This window comes from Schistocerca cancellata, chromosome 1 (assembly GCF_023864275.1).
Source record: "Schistocerca cancellata isolate TAMUIC-IGC-003103 chromosome 1, iqSchCanc2.1, whole genome shotgun sequence".
Classification (NCBI taxonomy): domain Eukaryota; kingdom Metazoa; phylum Arthropoda; class Insecta; order Orthoptera; family Acrididae; genus Schistocerca; species Schistocerca cancellata.
The window spans coordinates 437,308,055-437,331,016 of NC_064626.1; the positions used below are offsets into that span (position 1 = coordinate 437,308,055).

A 22,962-nucleotide genomic window follows, 5' to 3' on the forward strand; every position below is an offset into this window, starting at 1 on the left:
GAAAGAAAATTGCAACACCAACAAGGCGTTGTGCGACATAAACGAAAGTTGCTAGAAGTGTTTCTACGTCTGAAAGGTGAAAAGCGCATGAGTGGCGCTAGTAGTGCCACTATGACGAAATAAATCAGAATTGATTTAAATATGCGCTGTAACAGTCGAAGGCGTTAGTTATCTCTGAGGCTGGACGTGGTAGGCTGATGTTAGTCAAGTATGCCATTAAGGAGACAAAGACGTCATTACCAACGCCTTAGTGAGTTTGAACGAGGTCGTATAATAGCATGTTTCTTTTGCTATAATGCAGTAAGAATTGGCAGGAATGTAGCCACTACACATGATTTCTGGCAGCGGTGGTCACCAGAATGTACAGTCGCAAGAAGACAGGTTCCGGAAGGCCACGTGGCACTACCGAGAGGGAATACCATCGACTTCGGCCTATGGCTCTGGCGCATCGTACTGCATGTGCAGCAGCAGTTTGAGTAGCAGGTAGCACCGCAGTGCACAACGAACTGTTACGAACCTGTTGCTCCAAGGACAGCTCCAAGCCATGTGCCCTGTGACGTGTATTCGTGTATTCTAATTTGACTAAAACCACTATCGTTTGCGACTTCAGTGTTGTCGAGAGAAATCCCATTGGAGTGTATGGTGAATATCTGTTGTGTTTCTCTGATGAAAGTTGGTTCTACCTCGGTACCAGTGATGGCTATGTGTTTGTTAAAAGAAAGTCAGTTGTATACCTGCAACCAACTTGTCGGCTTGCTACACACACTAGACCTGCGGTGCGATTTCGTATGTCAGCAGGAGCACTCTCGTGGATATCGCACGCACCCAGATTGTAAATTTGTGAATGAGTCTGCTGATTAGACCTATTGTGCTGCCATTCATGAACAGTATTCCCGAAGCTGTTTTCCAACAGGTTATAGCTCGTCCATATACCAGATCTGTCTCCAATCGAGAACAAATGGGATATCATCGGACAACAACTCCAGCGCTATCCACAAGCAGCATTAACCCCTCCTTTATGACCGACGAAGTGCAACAGGCATGGAACTCTATCCACAAACTGACATCTGGCACATCTACAGCACAGTGCATGCAGGTTTGAATGCTTATTTTCAACATTCTGGCGGTACACTGGTATTTATGTACCGGCATTTCACATTTGCAATGGCTTATCCAACGCTCACATTAACCTGTGATCTTGTAAAGTTAATCATTTAAACATGTTAACTAGACATATTTAATCCTGAAATTTCATTAGTCGACATTAACTATTTTTTGGTGCTCCAAAATTTTTCCGTCAGCATAACTACAAATAAATTATACAGGGTGAGTCACCTAACATTACCGCTGGATATATTTCGTAAACCACATCAAATACTGACGAATCGATTCCACAGACCGAACGTGAGGAGAGCGGCTAGTGTAATTGGTTAATACAAACCATAAAAAAGGCACGGAAGTATGTTTTTTATCACAAACCTATATTTTTTGAAATTGAACCCTGTTACTTTTGTTAGCACATCTGAACATATACACAAATACGTAATCAGTGCCGTTTGTTGCATTGTAAAATGTTAATTAACATCCGGAGATATTGTAACCTAAAGTTGACGCTTGAGTACCACTCCTCCGCTGTTCGATCGTGTGTATCGGAGAGCACCGAATTACGTAGGAATCCAAGGGGAACGGTGATGGACCTTAGGTACAGAAGAGACTGGAACAGCACATTACGTCCACATGCTAACACCTTTATATTGGTCTTTTTCACTGACGCACATGTACATTACCATGAGGTCAGTATTTGATGTGGTTTACGAAATATATCCAGCGGTAACGTTACGTGACTCACCCTGTATATACTACATATACTTATTCGAAAATTAATACCTCCAGATGTTTTACTTGGAGGAAAAGAAAAAGAAAATTATTCCGAATATCGAAATATTATACGATACGCCGAGAAAATATCGACTGAAATAAAGTCACGACTAAGAATCGAACATGGACCATCGACCGCTCTGCCGCCAACCTGGCTCTATTACACTTGTCGAACGACGGGTAACCAATCAACAGCACGTAAACATAAAAATGTTTACAGTTCTAAAAATGTTAACTTTCTTCCCCATGTTATGTTATTAAAAATGTTTGTTAGTACACGATATTTCTGTGTATAGTACTATAAAATTGGTTCCCTGCCATCACGTTTGACATCGATATTTTAAAAACTAGGGAGTGTATAATAATAAACCGAAACAGAGGTGCGTTTATTTTCAATACAGAACGTCGCAGCAAAACTTGGTCAAAATCGGCAATCCGCATGTGAGACCCTTCCCTCGTGAGTCTTGTAACTCTTCTGTATGTTAGCCTTCCCTCCAGAAATGCAGGTTGCGCAGGGCAGCCTAAACACCAGGCGGAGAGAAACAGCTAGCCACTGAAGCGTCCTACAACAGAGGCCGCCAGCAAAACAGGAATTTATATTGCACATCGGCAGTCACGTGGAACAAGTTGCGCGCAGTTTCTTGTCACCGCACGAAACAAGATATAAACTGCGTTCCACAGCTTAGCAGGTAGTTCTAGATCCACTGAACTGTTCAATCGAAGCTTATGTGCCGAGAAGTAATGATCTATTCGCCAAAGGAATCGCTACACTTGCCGATGACGAGTCCGATGGGAAGTCAGCAGCCCAGTGACAACGATGGACATCATCACGGAGTAGTGTCTGCACGGGGAGGAAGGCAGTTCTGTTCCTGACATGAACTCATTCTCTGAACCAGACTCTGTAACAGGCCAGGACTGTTCGTGCAACGATCATACGGGACATATGTGGCTGAAAAAATCTGTGGTTTGGTCTTAAGCAGTTGTTATTTCAGGAGTTATAACATTTATGTAGTTATATTGTTTATCGGGAGTAGAACCGTATTTGCACTAAGCTGTCAGCGATACCTCGTGGACAGCTGATAATGAAAAGAACACACAGCACCCGCGTCGATTTGCGACGAAGTTACAACACTGCTCTTTCGCTTTAATTTCGTCTTTCTTTTTACTCTTGTTCCATATCATGTGCCCTCCTGTGTGCTTATTGCATTGATTATATACTGTTTTTATTCCTCGCTTTTACTAATCGTTGAAATGTGAGCATAGAATGTTATCATTGATATTCTTTCACCTTGACTTTGAAGCCAACTGAATCTAACTTTTATTTCCGTCATAGCTTCACCAATGCAGAGATTGAACGGTAGTGGTGAACGACAGTATCCTTGTCTTACTCCATTTTTAATGCAAGCATTTTGTTCTTGCTATTCAATCCTTACTGTTCCTTCTTCATGCTTAGACATATTGTAAATTACCCTTCTCTTACTATATCTTACTATTATCTCAGAATTTTGAACATTTTGCACGATTTCATAACGACGAAGGCGATTTATAAGTCGACAAATCCTATGAACTCGTATTTATTTTTTTAAGTCCATTTTCTGTTCCATTCTTATGTTCATTATTCGTATCAGCAACTTCCGTGCATGAACTGTTAAGCTTTTTTCTTTTTTTGTCACCATTCTTCTTCTTCTGACTGGTTTGATGCCGCTCGCCACTAATTCCTCTCCTGTTGAGCTAAGTGTGCAGTATTTCTTGCACTTATGTGCTCTTGCTGTCTTCGGGATGCAGTGGACGATATTTTTCCTAAGGTCTCTAGACTGGTAGTCTCCAGAGTCATAGGTTCTACTCTTTAAACATTCCCCAGTGATTTTAGACATTCCGAATACATGTTTTCTAGGCGTCAGGTCTTACTTGAAAGCATGTGTTCCTGAACTCTAGTAGATTCTTGTACCGGATATCCTATGTCTTCCAAAATCGACTCATCTTTCTTGTTCTGTCACATCATTATACAGTTTCTCCTAATCCTAGACGCCATCAATGTACTCATTGTATGTATCCGCTCTCTCCCTTCTGCGTTTAACACTGGAATTCCTTTCCAATGTTAATTTCGCCGAAGGCTGTTTAGACTTTACTATATGTTTAACATACCATTCCGTAGAAAATTTCTTTTTATATTTCTTCGCGTTCATTGCATTCCTAATTGGTTTGTGAAACATGCACTGTGGCAAAACCTGAACAGAAGAGAATCGAAGCATTTGACACATGGTGCTATAGATGAATGTTAAAATTAGGTGGACTGATAAGCTCAGGAATGAGGAGGTTATGCGCAGAATCGGAGAGGAAATGATTATGTGGAAAACATTGGAAAGGAGATGGGACAGAATGATAAGACCTGTTGACGCATCAGGGCATGGTTTCCATGGTACTAGAGGGAGCTGTAGAGGGAAAAAGCTGTAGAGGAAGACAGAGACTGGAATACATCCAGGAAATAATTGAGGACGTAGGCTGTAACCGCTACTCTGAGTTGAAGAGGTTAGCAAAGAAGAGGAATTGGTGGCGGGCCGCATCAAACCAATCAGAAGACTGTGATTCAAAGCCAAATTGCTTGTATTATTGTGTTCCTTGCATCTGTCTTTCTCGTTTCTTCTGCTGCTTAACGAGGCTTTGAAAATGATTAACTAATGGATACAGTTTTTCTGAATGTCAATAAACATAAACGCAACTGAAGGGTTTGGCCTTAGGCCTGTTCCAATTGGCTGACTGCAGTACGAGGAACGACCTATGATAGTGGGACACTTGACCAGTGTGTCACGAACCATTGCATCCGTTATTGTCAATAGATGAAACATGATGAAGCAGTTGCTTCTTTATTCAAGCATCTCCTCATGTTGTTCGATGAGGCTGAGTGGACCATGAACCAGATATCCCCACCATGGAACCAAGACACGAACCAGCTGAGTTTGCGTGTTTAAGGCAATTACTGTGCGGACCGTGAGTGTATAATTTTTAAGGGTGCCTTCGTTAAATTAAAAAGAGTTTCAAAATCATACATCTAACGGGACTGAAGGAAGACGTGTATTGCCAGTTTTGAGCTACGACAGTGAGACATGGACTGTTAACGAGAAATGCTTGAAAACCTATGGATTGCACAATGAGAGCTGTGGAGTTACATGTTGTGAAATAACAGAAGGGAAGGGAAAAACAAATGAACCAGGGAATACACTGCAGGATAAGGCACAATTTACTGTGAAAAGTACGCTGAGCGGGCTAGCGTCATGCTAAGCCAAAGGAGCACGATTCGGTTGTCCGCTACTAAAGCAGATAACCTTATCTCCGTACAATCCTTGCAAAAGTGAGATAGTGACGGCCCACGTTCAAATCGGCGGCCATATCAACCACAGCAGATCATCAATCTCGCCATGTCTGTGCGGAGGGAGGCGACGTGACATCCGTTCTTCAGCCAATTGTGATCGTGATGTGCGGTTATTTACGACTGTGGAAACACTGCCTCTGCGATATGGAAGATCCACTCTATCCACTCTATTCACTGGTGACGTAGAAAATCCGAGTACTTGTTTAATGTCCGAATTGTTATGACTTATGCTCCTAGCATTGAACTGGTTAAGGGGGAATGGCAGGGTGACGGACGAAAAAATTGCTCAAATTCAGGAATGTAGTAAACAAACGAGGTTTGCTGCAATGAATAATTCAAGTTTTTATTGGTATTTTTTTACTGGGTAATATTAATATCTTCACTGTGTAATTGGCACTTTCCCTCTGAAGGGAGGTAGATTGACGGTTGTCGCTTTAACTCCAGTTGTGGTTATCTGAAAATTGAAATTAACGTATCACCCTGATCCATCGAGATTTAATGTAGTTTGTCGTAGGAGATTGAAAAAAATGGAATTTCCAGATATTTGAAAAAAATCGCCATTTTGACCCCCTCATCTTTGGCCGAAAAAAATACAAAATATCGCCATAAAAACGGCTACGATGAACTGAAGTCAATTTAGTTTGCTTCAAGGGTGACCAAGAATCATTAAAATTGATGAAAATCGTAGCGTGGGCGACAAAAACCATGCTGAAAAGCATGGTTTTGAGGAAAACGCATTTAAAGTTTGACAAGTATTTTTCATACAAGGAAAGGGACAAAGCTTGAAACTTAGGGGATATCATTGATGCTTGGTCCATTGTATCTACCGCCGCGGCTAGTGGATGCCTGCCTTCTGCTACTTGGATGTGATAAGCCCTCATTTTCATCCTCAAAGCCCTTTCCGTCGCCGAGCGCATCGCCGCTGACGTCTCTGTCATCACAGAATCGGCGCTTTTCGTCGCCGATTTTTATTTGATGAGCATTTGCACGCGGATTAATGTAGTATGGCCTGCCCTGAATAGATATACAGCCAATTCTGAAATGACGTTGACATTTTCAGAACGGCAGGATGCAATTTTTGGACTGTATCTCCAAATGAGAGTACAGAAACTTTTGTTTATATTTTGAATACAACCGCTTAAACAACACTCCAGAAAACCAGTTTTATCGGTATAAATAGGGAGCGAGGAACCGGTTCTCGAACGCCGAGGCGTGCCGTGCTCGCTCGGCTTGAAACCGTCATAGAATGGTTACTTTTTGGAGTTCGCGCCTAATATTTTGGGCAATAGTTCTTTAATACACATTTATTCTAATTCCGTAATAAAAAATGGAGTTTATTCGACCGTCACCATGTCGTTCATCCTCAATTCGCGATGTGCTGCCATATTCAGTTCTCATCTCTTTGTAGCAGTGTGCTCACATACCGCGTCCACACTCGTGTCTTGCACAACTGCAAATGGGATAAACCTTTTGGGCAGACAATTTCAAACCAGCAGAGGAAATATACGTGTCCCCAGTGTGTTTCTCAGTTTCCCGGTTCAGTAAAATCTTGTAGGTCTACATGCGAGTCACTTCGAATTAAACACTCGAGCTTTCGATACCTGTCTCCGCCATTATCGTCAGGAATTAAAATCACTGACTGCTGTAAATTGCAAGACGTTGTGCTTATATAGATGTAGTAGTAGCGGCTGGAATCTTCCAGAGAGAGCTAAAGTGAAGCATGCATGGAACGGCAGTCGGGCAGCTCAAAGCAACTACATCCCAGCGCGGGGCCGAGTGACGTCAGGTGGCGCTAGGGGCCGGCGTCACGTTTGAGCCGGCCGCGGTGGCCGAGCAGTTCTAGGTGCTTCAGTGTGGAACCGCGCGACCGCTACGGTCACAGGTTAGAATCCCGCTTCGGGCATGGATGTGTGTGATGTTGTTCGGTTAGTTAGGTTTAATTGGCCATTAAAATTGCTACACTACGAAGATGACGTGCTAAAGACGCGAAATTTAACCGACAGGAAGACGATGCTGTGATATGCAAATGATTAGCTTTTCAGAGCATTCACACTACTTTGGCGCCGGTGGCGACACCTACTACATGCTGACACGTGGAAAGTTTCCAACCGATTTCTCATACACAAACAGCAGTTGACCGGCGTTGCCTGGTGAAACGTTGTTGTTATGCCTCGTGTAAGGAGGATAAATGCGTACCATCACGTTTCCGACTTTGATATAGGTCGGATTGTAGCCTATCGCGATTGCGGTTTATCGTATCGTGACATTGCTGCTCGCGTTGGTGGAGATCCAGTGACTGTTAGCAGTATATGGAATCGAAGGGTTCAGGAGGATAATACGGAGCGCCGTGCTGGATCTCAACGGCCTCGTATCACTAGCAGTCGTGATGACAGGCATTTTATCCGCATGGCTGTAACGGTTCGTGCAGCCACATATCTATCCCTGAGTCAACAGATGGGGACGTTTGCAAGACAACAACCATCTGCACCAACAGTTCGACGACGTTTGCAGCAGCATGGACTATCAGCTCGCACACAATGGCTGTGGTTACCCTTGACGCTGCATCACAGACAGGAGCGCCTGCGATGGTGTACTCAACGACGAACCTGGGTGCAGGAACGGAAAAACGTCAATTTTTCGGTTGAGTCCAGGTTCTGTTTACAGCATCATGATGGTCGCATACGTGTTTGGCGACATCGGGGTGAACGCACATTGGAAGCGTGGATTCGTCATCGCCATAGTGGCGTATCACGCGGGCGTGATGGTATGGGGTGCCATTGGTTACATGTCTCGGTCATATCTTGTTCTCATTGACGGCACTTTGAACAATGGACGTTACATTTCAGATGTGTTACGACCCGTGGCCCTACCCTTCATTAGATCCCTGCGAAGCCCCACATTTCAGCAGGATAATGCACGACCGCGTGTTGCAGGTCCTGTACGGGCCTTTCTGGATACAGAAAATGTTCGACCGCTACCCTGGCCAGCACATTCTCCAGGGCTTTCACCAATTGAAAACGTCTCGTCAATGGCGGCCGAGGAACTGGCAGGTCACAATACGCCAGTCACTATTCTTGATGAACTGTGGTATTGTATTGAAGCTGCATTGGCAGCTGTACATGTACACGCTGTCCAAGCTCTGTTTGACTCACTTACCAGGCGTATGAAGGCCGTTATTACTGCCAGAGGTGGTTGTTCTTGGTACCGATTTCTCAGGATCTATGCACCCAATTTGCGTGAAAATGTAATCACATGCCAGTTCTAGTATAATATGAATACCCGTTTATGATCTGCATTTGTTCTTGGTGAAGCAATTTTAATGGCCAGTAGTGTAGTTCTAAGCTCTAGGGGACTGATAACCTCAGATGTTAAGTTTCATAGTCCTCAGAGCCATTTGAACCATTTGAGCCATTTGAAACTGCCGCTCCTGCCTCCCTATAAGAGCGAAGTCTCCGTCTTTCGCTTTTTCTTGGTGTCCAAAGCTCGCGCCCATAATCTACTAAGTGTATATCCGAGGTCTCGTTTAAATATTTTGCTGCTTTTTCTTACATAGGCCGCTTATTTTGTGACAGAATCCCAACATAATGATGACTGAGTCAAAACTCCCGTCTAGTGACTGTTCATCGGGCCAATTTCTGAAGTCCCTTTGCTGTAACAGAGAACAGGTGTGACACACTTATCGTGAGGCGGGAGCGGCAGTTTCAAACGTGGCGCCGGCTCCTCGCGCCACCTAACGCACTCTGTCCCGTGGCGGGACGGACCTGCTATGAGCTGCAGCACAGATTTAGAGGAGTGGTGAAATGAAACATGCAGGAGCAGATTTTGATTTGCGAGTTATGTAGGACGGTAGTGAAGAAAGGGCGCCATAAGGCAACACAGTTGGCTGAGAATGCGTAGGTTTGTAGTGGTAAGGAACTTGGAGGTCAAGAGACACAAATATGACGGAATTCCGTTCATTTAGTTGACGGGCGATTGAGTCGGTGAGGTATAGAAGTTCGTCGTCGGTGGAATAGTTGGGATGAATGACACCCTGGGTTTTGGGAATGGGTAGGTTGGTTCTCGGGAATGGGACAGTGTTGTGCTTGTACAGATGGAATAGCAGATCTGAAACTTGCCTGAGAGGGCTGAGATGACCAGTGTGCGGAAGGCAAGTTATATGTTGCATCAATTCGAGTCAATTATATAACCTCCTACAGTTGTTGCCCTCTACGGCTACCTCTTCTACTATGGAAGTTACACCCTCAGGTCCTAAAACGTGCAGCATCATTCAGTCGAACTTTCTAGACAGTGCTTCCCACGAAATACTGTCCTTACTGATTTATATTGGGACCTCAGTTCCTTTCTGGCCACCTGATTTTCGTAATTCTTCCGCAACTCGACATCTCAAGCACTTGGATTCTCGTCTTTTTCGATTTTCCCATAGTCCATGACAGACTTCCACACAACGCTTTACCACAGACGTACAGGCATTCCGTACACAGGGCCTGTGTGACAGCCGTAGAGGCCTTTTGGCGAGGGATGCTCTCTTTGCCTCTGCTAGTAAGCTCCTTGCACTTTAGCATTAATGGTTAATTAAAACCACCTGCTGTATAACGACACATTTGTTGTGCTACGACCATTTTCGATCTTAGAACATCTTCGGTTAGCCGAGTTGTGAAAATCATAGTACAAATGGTCTGGATGTCATACATAATGTTGAAGACAAATCCGGAGAAAATGATAACGAAAATTCGGCCGACCACCTGGCGGAATGTTTGTGATCATTTCTACCACTCCCCACTACTTTCTTCTTCCTTGGATTTACTTTATTTCATATTTAGTATTCAGCACACTGTTCATTCAATTCAACTGGTTCTGTCGAACGTGTGCTTGTGAAATATAAAGATTTCACAACTTAACTGCTAAGGTCATCAGTCCCTAAGCTTACACACACTACTTAACCTAAATTATCCAAAGGACAAACACACACATCCATGCCCGAGGGCGGACTCGAACTTCCGCTGGGACCAGCCGCACAGTCCATGACTGCAGCGCCCTAGGCCGCTCGGCCAATCCCGCGCGGCAACTGGTTCTGTCATTCAGCCTCAGTTTCTATGGGGACGCAGTGTCATCAGAGAATTTTGTCACCCACAATTTCAGTCTTGTTCCTGAGACTTGTGTCTAATGTCCGCCATTGGTTCGGCGCTGTATCAATTGATCAATTGGGGAGAAAGTTTGTATTCGTCCTCGCGCCCTCTTTAATCAGATCACTTCCTTCTTGATTTTCCACTCTTTTTCTCCGCTGTTGTTTATTCTTGCTCAAAATGTGTATTACTCGTTCTTTCTTATACTTTATACTTATTTTTCTGAGAATTTCGATCGTGCACCATCGGCAGAATTTTCGAACGCTTTTAGTAACAGACAAATCGAATGAAAATATATTAAAACACTACATTCTTAGTTCCATTATCGAGCAAAATGTTAGAACTGACTGCGGTGTCTTTATCTTTTCGAAACCTAAATCAATTCATAGGTTCCACGAGAATTACAACGCACTAAATAGTGCAGAATGGTGTACGGAACTCGGAGTGAGTACAGCATAGATTACAGTAGGGCTGCCTCCAGGAAAACCCTGTGCTTCATCATCGCAGTACTTCCTAACTTCGAGCGCTCAAAAACATTTGGGGAGTGCGCTGAGAGCCGTGTGTGAGCAGTGCCTGTCTCTCTAGAACGGCCGGCAGGCAGCGCCGACCTCTCCGGCTCGCAGCATTAAATATTCATGCGCTTCGCGCCGCTCCCGAGGCGTCGACACGGATAACTCTCCAAACACACGCTGCGCGGAGCCACCAGTCATTAGGCAACGGCACACGATCGGCCAGTCGCCTATAAGCGCGCAGCTTGAAACTGCAGTTGTACCTGCACTAGCGATCACAGTGGTTTGTCCCATAACGATCCAGTGGACAGTTTAGTGAAAAGAAACAACAAACATTTACCGCGAATTATACAGCGTGATAAAATGAATAACGATTTTCATACGAACTGTTATTTAATTAAAATTCGACTACAGACGAAATTAGCTTCATCAGAATTAATCTGAAGTAATAGTCATTAAACAACAGCAAAATAAGCGCATATACACTGAAGATTCAAAGAAACTGTACACCAGCCTAATATAGTGTAGAGCTCCCGCAAGCACACAGAAGTGGCGCAAGACGACGTGCCATGTACTCGACTAATGTCTGAAGTAGTGCCGGAGGGAAATGACACCATGAATCCTACAGGGCTCTCCATAAATCCCCAGAGTACGAGGGGGTGGAGATCACTTATGAACAGTACGTTGCAAGGCATCCCAGATATACTCAATAATGTTAATGTCTGGGGAGTTTGGTGGCCAACGGAAGTTTTTTAACTCAGGAGAGTGTTCCTGGACCTACTCTGTAGCAATTCTGAACGTGGGGTGTCACATTGTCCTGCTAGAATTGCCCAAGTCCTTCGGAATGCACAATAGACATGAATGGATGCAGACGATCAGACATGATGCTTACGTACCTGTCACTATCAGAATCGTATCTAAACTATCAGGGGTTCCCTATCACTCCAGCTGCACACTTCCCACACCATTACAGAGCCTCCACCAGCTTTAACAGTCCCCTGCTGACATGCAGGGTCCATGGATTCATCAGGGTGCCGATCACGTCCATCCCCTCGATACAATTTGGAACGAGTCTCGTCCCACCAGGCAACATGTTTCCAGTCATCAACAGTACAGTGTCGATGTTGATGGGCCCTGGTGACGCGTAAAGTTTTGTGTCGTCCAGTCATCAAGGGTAACAGAGTGGGCCTTCGGCTCCGAAAGCCCACATCTACATCTACATCCATCTACATCTACATCCATACTCCGCAAGCCACCTGACGGTGTGTGGCGGAGGGTACCTTCAGTACCTCTATCGGTTCTCCCTTCTATTCCAGTCTCGTATTGTTCGTGGAAAGAAGGATTGTCGGTATGCCTCTGTGTGGGCTCTAATCTCTCTGATTTTATCCTCATGGTCTCTTCGCGAGATATACGTAGGAGGGAGCAATATACTGCTTGACTCTTCGGTGAAGGTATGTTCTCGAAACTTTGACAAAAGCCCGTACCGAGCTACCGAGCGTCTCTCCTGCAGAGTCTTCCAATGGAGTTTATCTATCATCTCCGTAACGCTTTCGCGATTACTAAATGATCCTGTAACGAAGCGCGCTGCTCTCCGTTGGATCTTCTCTATGTCTTGTATCAACCCTATCTGGTACGGATCCCACACTGCTGAGCAGTATTCAAGCAGTGGGCGAACAAGCGTACTGTAACCTACTTCCTTTGTTTTCGGATTGCATTTCCTTAGGATTCTTCCAATGAATCTCAGTCTGGCATCTGCTTTACCGACAATCAACATTATATGATCATTCCATTTTAAATCACTCCTAATGCGTACTCCCAGATAATTTATGGTATTAACTGCTTCCAGTTGCTGACCTGCTATTTCGTAGCTAAATGATAAAGGATCTATCTTTCTGTGTATTCGCAGCACATTACACTTGTCTACATTGAGATTTAGTTGCCATTCCCTGCACCATGCGTCAATTCGCTGCAGATCCTCCTGCATTTCAGTACAATTTTCCATTGTTACAACCTCTCGATACACCACAGCATCATCTGAAAAAAGCCTCAGTGAACTTCCGATGTCATCCACCAGGTCATTTATGTATATTGTGAATAGCAACGGTCCTATGACACTCCCCTGCGGCACACCTGAAATTACTCTTACTTCGGAAGACTTCTCTCCATTGAGAATAACATGCTGCGTCCTGTTATCTAGGAACTCCTCAATCCAATCACACAATTGGTCTGATAGTCCATATGCTCTTACTTTGTTCAATAAACGACTGTGGGGAACTGTATCGAACGCCTTGCGGAAGTCAAGAAACACGGCATCTACCTGTGAACCCGTGTCTATGGCCCTCTGAGTCTCGTGGACGAATAGCGCGAGCTGGGTTTCACATGACCGTCTTTTTCGAAACCCATGCTGATTCCTACAGAGTAGATTTCTAGTCTCCAGAAAAGTCATTATACTCGAACACAATACGTGTTCCAAAATTCTACAACTGATCGACGTTAGAGATATAGGTCTATAGTTCTGCACATCTGTTCGACGTCCCTTCTTGATAACGGGGATGACCTGTGCCCTTTTCCAATCCTTTGGAACGCTACGCTCTTCTAGAGACCTACGGTACACCGCTGCAAGAAGGGGGGCAAGTTCCTTCGCGTACTCTGTGTAAAATTGAACTGGTATCCCATCAGGTCCAGAGGCCTTTCCTCTTTTGAGCGATTTTAATTGTTTCTCTATCCCTCTGTCGTCTATTTCGATATCTACCATTTTGTCATCTGTGCGACAATCTAGAGAAGGAACTACAGTGCAATCTTCCTCTGTGAAACAACTTTGGAAAAAGACATTTAGTATTTCGGCCTTTAGTCTGTCATCCTCTGTTTCAGTACCATTTTGGTCACAGAGTGTCTGGACATATTGTTTTGATCCACCTACCGCTTTGACATAAGACCAAAATTTCTTAGGATTTTCTGCCAAGTCAGTACATAGAACTTTACTTTCGAATTCATTGAACGCCTCTCGCATAGCTCTCTTCACACTACATTTCGCTTCGCGTAATTTTTGTTTGTCTGCAAGGCTTTGGCTATGTTTATGTTTGCTGTGAAGTTCCCTTTGCTTCCGCAGCAGTTTTCTAACTCGGTTGTTGAACCACGGTGGCTCTTTTCCTTCTCTTACGATCTTGCTTGGCACATACTCATCTAACGCATATTGTACGATGGTTTTGAACTTTGTCCACTGATCCTCAACACTATCAGTACTTGAGACAAAACTTTTGTGTTGAGCCAACAGGTACTCTGAAATCTGCTTTTTGTCACTTTTTCTAAACAAAAAAATCTTCCTACCCTTTTTAATATTCCTATTTACGGCTGAAATCATCGATGCCGTAACCGCTTTATGATCGCTGATTCCCTGTTCTGCGTTAACTTTTTCAAATAGTTCGGGTCTGTTTGTCACCAGAAGGTCTAATATGTTATCGCCACGAGTCGGTTCTCTGTTTAACTGCTCAAGGTAGTTTCGTTCAATGGTTCGCACTCTGACAATTGTTGATGGCCCAGCACTGAAATCTGCAGCAACTTGCGGAAGGGTTTCACTTCTGTCACGTTTAGCGATTCTCTTCAGTCCTCGTTGCTCCCGTTCTTGCACGATCTTTTTCAGGCAGCACCGACGTCGGAGATTTAATGTTCTACCGGATTCCTATTCACGGAACACTTGTGAAATGGTCTTACGGTAAAATCCCCGCTTCTTCGCTACCTCTGAGATGTTGTGTCCGATCACTCGTGCGCCGCCTATAACACCACGTTCACACTCACCTGAATTTTGATAACGTGCCATTGTAGCAACAGTAACCGATCTAACGACTGCGCCTGACATTTGTTGTGTTATATAGGCGTTGCCAACCGCAGCGCCGAATTCTGCCTGTTTACATACCTCTGTGTTTGAATTCGCGTGTCTATACCAGTTTAATTGGCCCTTCGGTGTATAAGGTATATATACAGGTTGGTTGTTCCGAATTGGATGTGATCGAATGAGACGGCGATACCGTTAGCACACTGGACTCACAGTACGAGTCCACATCCGCTGCTGAGTGGTCAGCACGGCTGACCGTCATGTAGGAGACCCGGCTTCGATTCGCGGCACCGCTGAGGAATTTTTTCTTGGAGCGTGGTGCACTCGATCTCGAGAGGCTAACTGAGTAGTTACTTGACCGAGTAGCAGCGGTTCCAACGTCACTAAACTTGACAACGACTTGTAGAGTGGTGTACTTTTTCACATGCCCCTCGGTGCTGCATGCAGTGGCCTCCTTGTCGGGCCCGACTAGCGCCAGAGAGCGAAACTTTAAGCTACTTTTATTCACAACATTGAGGACAGTGATTCAAATCCTCGTATGACCATCCAGATTTAAATTGTCTCTAGTTTCACTCAATCTCTTACCGTTGATGCCAGTGTCAATCCTTTGAAAATGGAACGGTTAATTTCTTTCCCAACCTTCCCAAAACCCGACCACGTTTTATATCTCCAGTAAGCATGTTTTCAATAGTACGTTGAACCCTACTTTTCTTCCCTCCTACGTTATGAATATGACGGAAGGAGTCTCAAACTTGTTAGCGGAATGGAAAAGGTACAGTAGGGGTTATTATCCTACAGACAACGTCAAACCTAGAGTAGTCTATTTGACTGAAGTTCCAGTATGTTTATTTTCCAAGAGGATTAAAATTTGAGACCTATCTTAATTGTATATGGGTTTCCTCGTGAAGAGAACCATTCAGTGGTCGCAGCGGAGACTTTAAAGTATTTATTTCAAACAAGCTTTCTTTAACAAATAGAACAAGGCAGCAAGAGGGAACATAGGGTCATCTAGGTACACGTGGCGACCTGACATCATCTTTTGAAACTCCGAAGTGGAGGGATACAGGCTGGAGAGGAAAATGCTGCCTAGTTTATCTCCGTCGTCAGCCTCTGTGTTGGACAAGGCCACCCCGTGTCCCGAAGTAGTTTCATGTACTTATTACGGAATCGTCATAATGAAAAACCAAATATTGCTTAAAACGTGAAGAAAATCCTTTGGATTGGAAGAAAAAAAAATCGATTTGCGTTACATAGCGGATATTGTTATACAGTAAGAATTTGACGGAAATCTAGTATATTTGCGATCTAATAAGTCAGAAGTAACTGATAACATTCCTTTTGGAATCATGTGGGCATGTCGTAACTAGACAGCTATTCAACTTGATGTGCAGGGTCTCTGAGACTGGAGACATTGAAAAAATAACAACCACATAATTCCAAAGATAAAAAGGGCAGATAAGTGAGCGAAACATCGTACTATCTGCTTAACGGCTCATTCATCCAAGTTGCTGACAAGAATATTGTAAAGAGGAATGAATAATAATATTGACGACCTCTTGGGTGACTATCAGATTCGCTCCAGGAAAATTAAAGGCACGAGAAAGGAATTTGTTTCATTGTGTTTAATAATGTGTCAAAGGCTTAGGAAATATTAAGAAACGTTCATTGGAATTGTCAGGCTAGAGAGAAGCGTGGGACAATGTAAAATGATGCAAGTTGTTCGAAGTTCGAAGAAAAATAGGCGTAAGATATGGAAAAAGACCGGTAGTATGCAATATGTATAAGAACGAGAGTGGACAATAAGAATTGAAATCCAAGAACAAAGCGCCCGTATTAAAATCTGTCACCTCTACTGTTGAGTTTGGACACAGAGGAAGCCACCGCGGAAATAAACGGTACGTTTAAGTGTTTTGTTAAAATCCAGAGTGAAAAAGTATTAATCATGACATCACTGATGACATTGCTTTTCTCCGTGACAGCGAGGAATTGAATGGAAAGTGGAATCAGCAGACATATTGGACTGTAACTAAAGCGAAGAAAGACGAAAGTAATGAGAAGTAGCAGCAACGAGATTAGGCAGTAAAAAGCTGCAGGAGTCGCCTGTCTCACGTTGTGTTACAGCTGCGGTGAGAGCAGCTACCGACTACAGGATTAACGAGCGAGAATTTCCTACTGCGCTCATTTTCTGCCACGTGCCCACTTTCTCCTAGTGCTTGACGACCGAGAGGCTAGGATCGAAGAACCGAATTCAGCTAGTGAGTGTCCACTCTTCGGCGTTGACTTCCCCACGCTACTGTTTTCTAATGATCAACATAAGCCTCAATTTTAGGAAGAAATTTCTGGGAATGTACGTTTGGAACGTGGACAGCGGAAAACCGAAACAGAACAGAATCGAAGATTTTGAGATGTGATGCTACAGACGAAGATTAAAAATTAGGTGGACTGCTAAGATAAGGAATGAGGACGTTCTGCGCAGCATCGAAGAGGAAAGGAGTATGTGGAAAATACTGACAAGGAGAAGGGGCAGGATGGTAGGACATCTATCGAGAGATCAGTGAATGACTTCGACGGTACTACTAAAATGTAAAAAGAACTTTGCTTCTCACCAGCAAATTAAATTTGTTTTCGTGCATGTCCAACAATCCACAGTATACTGAACTTGTTGCCTTCTGTAAATTTATTTGAATGATTTTGGCGAATCGTCGCAGTATATGAGAAAATTTCACAGATCAATATAACTAGAGATTAACTGCAGTGAATCCATCGTACAACTGCATCAGACACTATATTACGCAAAGGGCGAAAATATGTGTTTTTTTTTATCACAATATGCTTCGGCACTGCCTTATCCGGGGCCGGTCGCAGTGGCCGAGCTATTCTAGGCGCTTCAGTCTGGAACTGATCGACTGCTTCGGTCGCAGGTTCGAATCCTGCCACGGGCATGGATGTGTGTGATATCTTTAGGTTAGTTAGGTTTAAGTAGTTGTAAGTTCTAGAGGACTGATGACCAGAGATGTTAAGTCCGATAGTGCTCAGATCCATTTAAACCTGATCCGGTTACCAAGTTCTCCAAAACAAGGGAACACAAACCATTATCTCGCATCACTACACAAACTAACACACGTATAATTTAAATCTATCTGTACTGTCGTGTAGCATTACATGCCTTAAAATTATTGCACACAGCCAAAATTGGAAACGAAGTAGCAAACATGCATTGACTAACAAGTAAAATTCTTGTTTTTACATCTCATTCAGGCACATAACTCATCAGGCTGAATTTATTAACTGAAGTCAAATACTCTCACCTACTAAAGATTGTACCACCATACTATGCTGCTGTCGATAGCAAACTCTGACTGTTTGTCAAGTAACAATCAATTCTTAAAACAAGTCTTTCGTCTATGTCGCAGTGTTTACATCCGTTGAGAATAATCAACAGGAAAGGAGTTTAGGTTGGTGACTGCTTCTCACGAGGCCCAGAAATGCTCCCTGGACATGTCCGTCCTTCCACTTAACACCATGACGCACATCTCTCTCAAAGGGCAAGAAATCTCTACTCCCCCTAAATCTGGCAGAAACCAACGCTTTTCTTCTAAATACGTACAACACATTCATGAAGTCAGTGATGCACCCTAACGAATGCTGCACATTTATAGGTTGCTTTGTTACTGCCGATGAACAATTCTCCTTTTTTTAATTTGGTTTGGCCAACTAAGGAAATAACTTAAGTCTTTTTCCTTTCTTTCCAGCAATTTTTGATTGATTGTGTATGTCGTTTTCTTCTTTCTTCTGCCCTTATTGCACCTGTCTTTTTCTTTACTTCTGGAAGTCTTTGTAACTATATTTGTTTTGCTGCTAATTATTCTGTGTCTCCTATTTCTACCTCTGTTATTTCCATTTCCTTCATGTCCGCATTAACTTCTTTGAGCCAGGACATTGTTGTTTCTGGGTTTCTGTCAAAAAATTAAAAATTCTTTTCGCTATTACTTATTCATCGAGCTTTTTTAGGTGTCCATAGAATACAACTCTTCTCTTCCTCATTGTGTATAATGTTAGCCCGATTTTTTTTCACGAACGTCTTTATTATTTCTTAATTTCCATATCCCATGGTCATACTTTTATCTCAAAATTTTCCTAATTACTTTTCTTTCCCTCTTTTGTATTTCACGTATCTCTTTGGCTGGTTTTAACGAATGGCGTTATGAAGCATTCGCTTTATTATTGAGCTCTTTAAACGCAATTTTAAATTTCCTCCCGTCGGCCCACATAGTTCATTTAACAATACTGACACTTCATTTCATAAACTCCCACTTTCCCCAGCAAGTTCTCATTTGTATTTATTTAATGCTTCAGCCTCTGCTCCAGTTTGCTGTCCTTTGTTATTGAATAACGTCGCCAATTTATATGAGATAATTTGCCAATATGGCTTCACTCTGTGATTCTGAGGATTTATTTCGTTCTGTTGGTTTCCCTATTACGTATTGAGGGAGCTGCTGGCGGACAAGTACGCTATCTCTCTGCAGCCTCAATCGCTTATTGCTGGTACGATATGGTACAAGTACCACCAGCTCTGATTAATTCGGACCATTATTTTGGAGCGTTTAGTTTTCAGCAAAGTTTTTGACATCTGTAATAACGTTTTAGACGACACTGCAATGTTCCATTACACAGGGTTCGGAGTAAAAACCTGCCGTATTAGGAGAGGCCACTGTGCGAGTTGTTGTGGCATTATGTGGAGGAGGCATCGATCGACAGCGGTGTACGTGCCATTTACAGCGGGCGCAATTGCTTGGTTATGTGAGCGTTGTGCATTTGTTGTGGAGGAGTATATTCGTAATGGTGGTTCGGTGATTACTACTCAGCGAGCGCTTCGCATTGGGTTCGAACTTCCCCGACAACATTCTATTACCGGTAGGAATAATATTCAAATTTCGGAATAAAACTTCAGAGCATGAGGTTCTCTATCGGAAAAAAATCAAATGGCCGACCTCGGACTGCTACAACGCCGGAAAATGTGACGAATGTGAGAGCGTCCGTCTAGCAGTTTCCAAACTGTTCAACACTTAAACATGCAGCTGCCCTGCGATTGTCTCACAGGACTATTTGAGCAGACATCTTCGCATGCACCCCTACAAAATGGTGTTTACTTAGGAATGAGAGAAGTTTTGAATCTCGAAAAGCTGTAGCTGTTTTGATTTCTTCTGACATAGCCTACTGTAAGCAGCCTGTTTATATTTCTGTATGTTGGCCGCGCTGTATAGGTGGTATTAATATCGCTGACAGGCTTCTGCGCCCTCGGTAAGAGACTCTGGTAGGACGGACTAGCAGTTAGTAGATAGCGGGCGGATGGGCTTGGATATGTGTTCTTCGTTGAGACTCAGTGCTGGTAGGACATGCATTGTAAAATGAGGACGGATGTAGTTGGTAACGTTTGGGTAGTGGAATTACTGGTGACTATATAATTTTTGGAACTGGATGTCACATGAATAAGGTAAAATATGCTAAATACATTGTTTGCTCTTCAACAAAATCTTTCTTTTGCTAACCATATGCCTCCTAATAGTTAAAGCCTGTAGTAGTTAGAATCTTTTTATTTAGCTGGCTGTAGTTGCTGCTCGCTGTAATTGCTGTAGTTCGTGTTATGAAGATTTTGTGTGAGGTAAGTGACTTATGAAAACGTATGGGTTATTGTTAGGATTTCTTCCAATTCAGGGCCATTCTTCTGTGTTAATTATTTGAAGCCAAGTTGTCATTGTATAGCAGTCAGATTGCGTTGAGCTTTTATATTGTGGGTAATATATGAATAGGTTAAGTTTGAGTTTTCTTTCTAAGGGAAAATTCTTTAGGCCAGTGTTAAGATTTTCTGTGAGGCAAGTGACATACGAAAACGTATGGGTTACTGTTAGGATATCTTCCAATTTAGGGCCATTCTTTTTTCTTAATTATTTGAAGCCATGTTGCTTACATTTCTAAATCTACATTTATACACCGTAAGCCACCCAACGACGTGTGGCGGAGGGCACTTTACGTGCCACTGTCATTACCTCCCTTTCCTGTTCCAGTCACGTATGGTTCGCGGGAAGAACGACTGCCGGAAAACCTCCGTGCGCGCTCGAATCTCTCTAATTTTACATTCGTTGTCATTGCATAGCAGTCAGACTGCGTTCCTCTTGTATATTTTGTGTAATAAATAAGTAGGTAAAGTTTTGGGTTGTCTTTGTCAGGGACAGTTCTGTAGATCAGTGTTGAAATGATAAAAATAACAGCAGCAGCAGTTTCACTCAGCAGTTTAAGTAAACAATAAGAAGTTTCACCTACTCAGTTATTTCAGTGGACACAAAGAAATTTCACTACTTCCAGTTGTCAGATACTGTAAATAAACAAAACGTCCTCCATTGGGCAGCAGATAACGCTCAAGGACTTCACGAATGACCTCTTTACAGAAATCGTGCGACATTCTGGCGCGCCGTTGCTGAATTAGATGTGTCGAGTCTATAATTTTCTTGAAGAACATATCATAACAGTAACGGTTAGCTCAAACAGCTACTGTCGCACATTAGAGAGCTAAATTAAGCCAGTTTGTTGGGGATGATGAAGAGGAAGAAGTCTGGTTCCAACAATACCAAGCCACAACTCAGATCTCTCAGCGTTCTCTAGACATTTAAGGACTGTTTTCTCTTGGACGTCTTTTTTCTTCGTGAGGGCACATCGCGCACATCACCTGGCCCCTGAAGGTCACTTGATCTATCACCTTGTGTTTTTTTCTTTTTTGTTTGGGGGGGCACCTAAGTACGGAAACATTATATCATAACCCTTCAAGCACGTAAGGACCTGATCACATAGAAAGCGACTGCCATTGCACCACAAATTACACAAAGAACAACGGTCAACTTCTAGGAAAGGCTTCTTCAATGTGTTAGCAATGGAGGACACCATTTGATAGACGTAATTTATAAAAGCAACCAATGTATAATGACTTAGTATTTGTTGTTCACGAGTGAAAGTATTTCGTTTGTATCTGTCCTTGTTGATTTGCAGCTGCCTTTTGAAATAAAGGATGTCTTTTTGCGGACTCTGTAATGCTGCTTGCGGACGGCGGTCAGGCAACTGGGACAGTTAGGCAGGCAGGCGGCACTCACGGGAGCAGTAGCGCGGCTCGTCTGACTTGTCGCCGCAGTCGTCTGCGCCGTCGCAGAACCTGTCGAGGGCGACGCAGGGGCCGCCGCCGCCGCCTCCACACGGGAACTCGGACAGCCGGCAGTGCGGGGGTGGCGGGGGCGGAGTCGGCGAGACGGCCGCCAGGCCCGCAGCGGCCAGCGCGAGCACCCACGGCAGCGGCCACATGGCGCGGCGCCCTCACCCTGCACGCACACGCACACACTTTACTCACTCGCTCTGACCAGCTGCGCTGTATACAGTTACGTACATAAATTTATAGAGCTTTCACATAATAAACAAAGTACACTGCTGCGTAGATAATAAACAAAGTACACGGTTGTGTCGTGTAGACGCGGCGTTGACTAAGCTGTAGTGCGACTACACAGAAGTGCGTCATAAACATGGCACACAGTGTGGCACAGTGAAGTCTTTCCTTTTACTTTAGTTTTTCTTTATGTTCTCCTCATTTAACCGGTGTTCGTAATCACTCATTATAAGAGGTCGATTTATTTATATATAAAAAGTATGGTGAAAATTATTACACTACTGGCCACTAAAATTGCTACACCACAAATATGACGTGCTACAGACCCGAAATTTAACCGACAGGGAGAAGATGCTGTGATATGCAAATGATTGGCTTTTCATAGCATTCACACAAAATTGGCGCCGATGGCGACACCTACAACGTGCTGACATGAGGGAAGTTTCCAACCGATTTCTCATACACAAACAGCATTTTACCGGCGTTGCCCGGTGAAATGTTGTTGTGATACCTCGTATAAGGAGGAGAAATGCGTACCATCACGTTTCCGACTTTGATAAAGGTCGGATTGTAGCCTATCGCGCTTGCGGTTTATCGTATCGCGACATTTTTGCTCGCGTTGGTCGAGATCCCAACGGCCTCGTATCACTAGCAGTCGAGATGACAGGCATCTTATCCGCATGGCTGTAACGGATCGTGCAGCCACGTCTCGGTCCCTGAGTCAACAGATGGGGACGTTTGCAAGACAACAACCATCTGCACGAACAGTTCGACGACGTTTGCAGCAGCATGGACTACCAGCTTTGAGACTATGTCTGCGGTTA

General features: G+C 43.6%; 1 protein-coding gene across 1 annotated transcript in view; it reads right to left on the bottom strand.

Annotated features, from left to right (window-relative positions):
• The window catches only part of LOC126181558 (uncharacterized), a 187,814-nt gene extending 165,755 nt beyond the window's left edge, over positions 1–22,059 (bottom strand). Inside the window, exon 1 of the mRNA XM_049924784.1 lies at positions 21,855–22,059. Within this exon, the coding sequence (XP_049780741.1) occupies positions 21,855–22,059 (205 nt within the window). The remainder of the gene's footprint in view (positions 1–21,854) is intronic.
• Between the last annotated feature and the right edge of the window lie 903 nt (positions 22,060–22,962).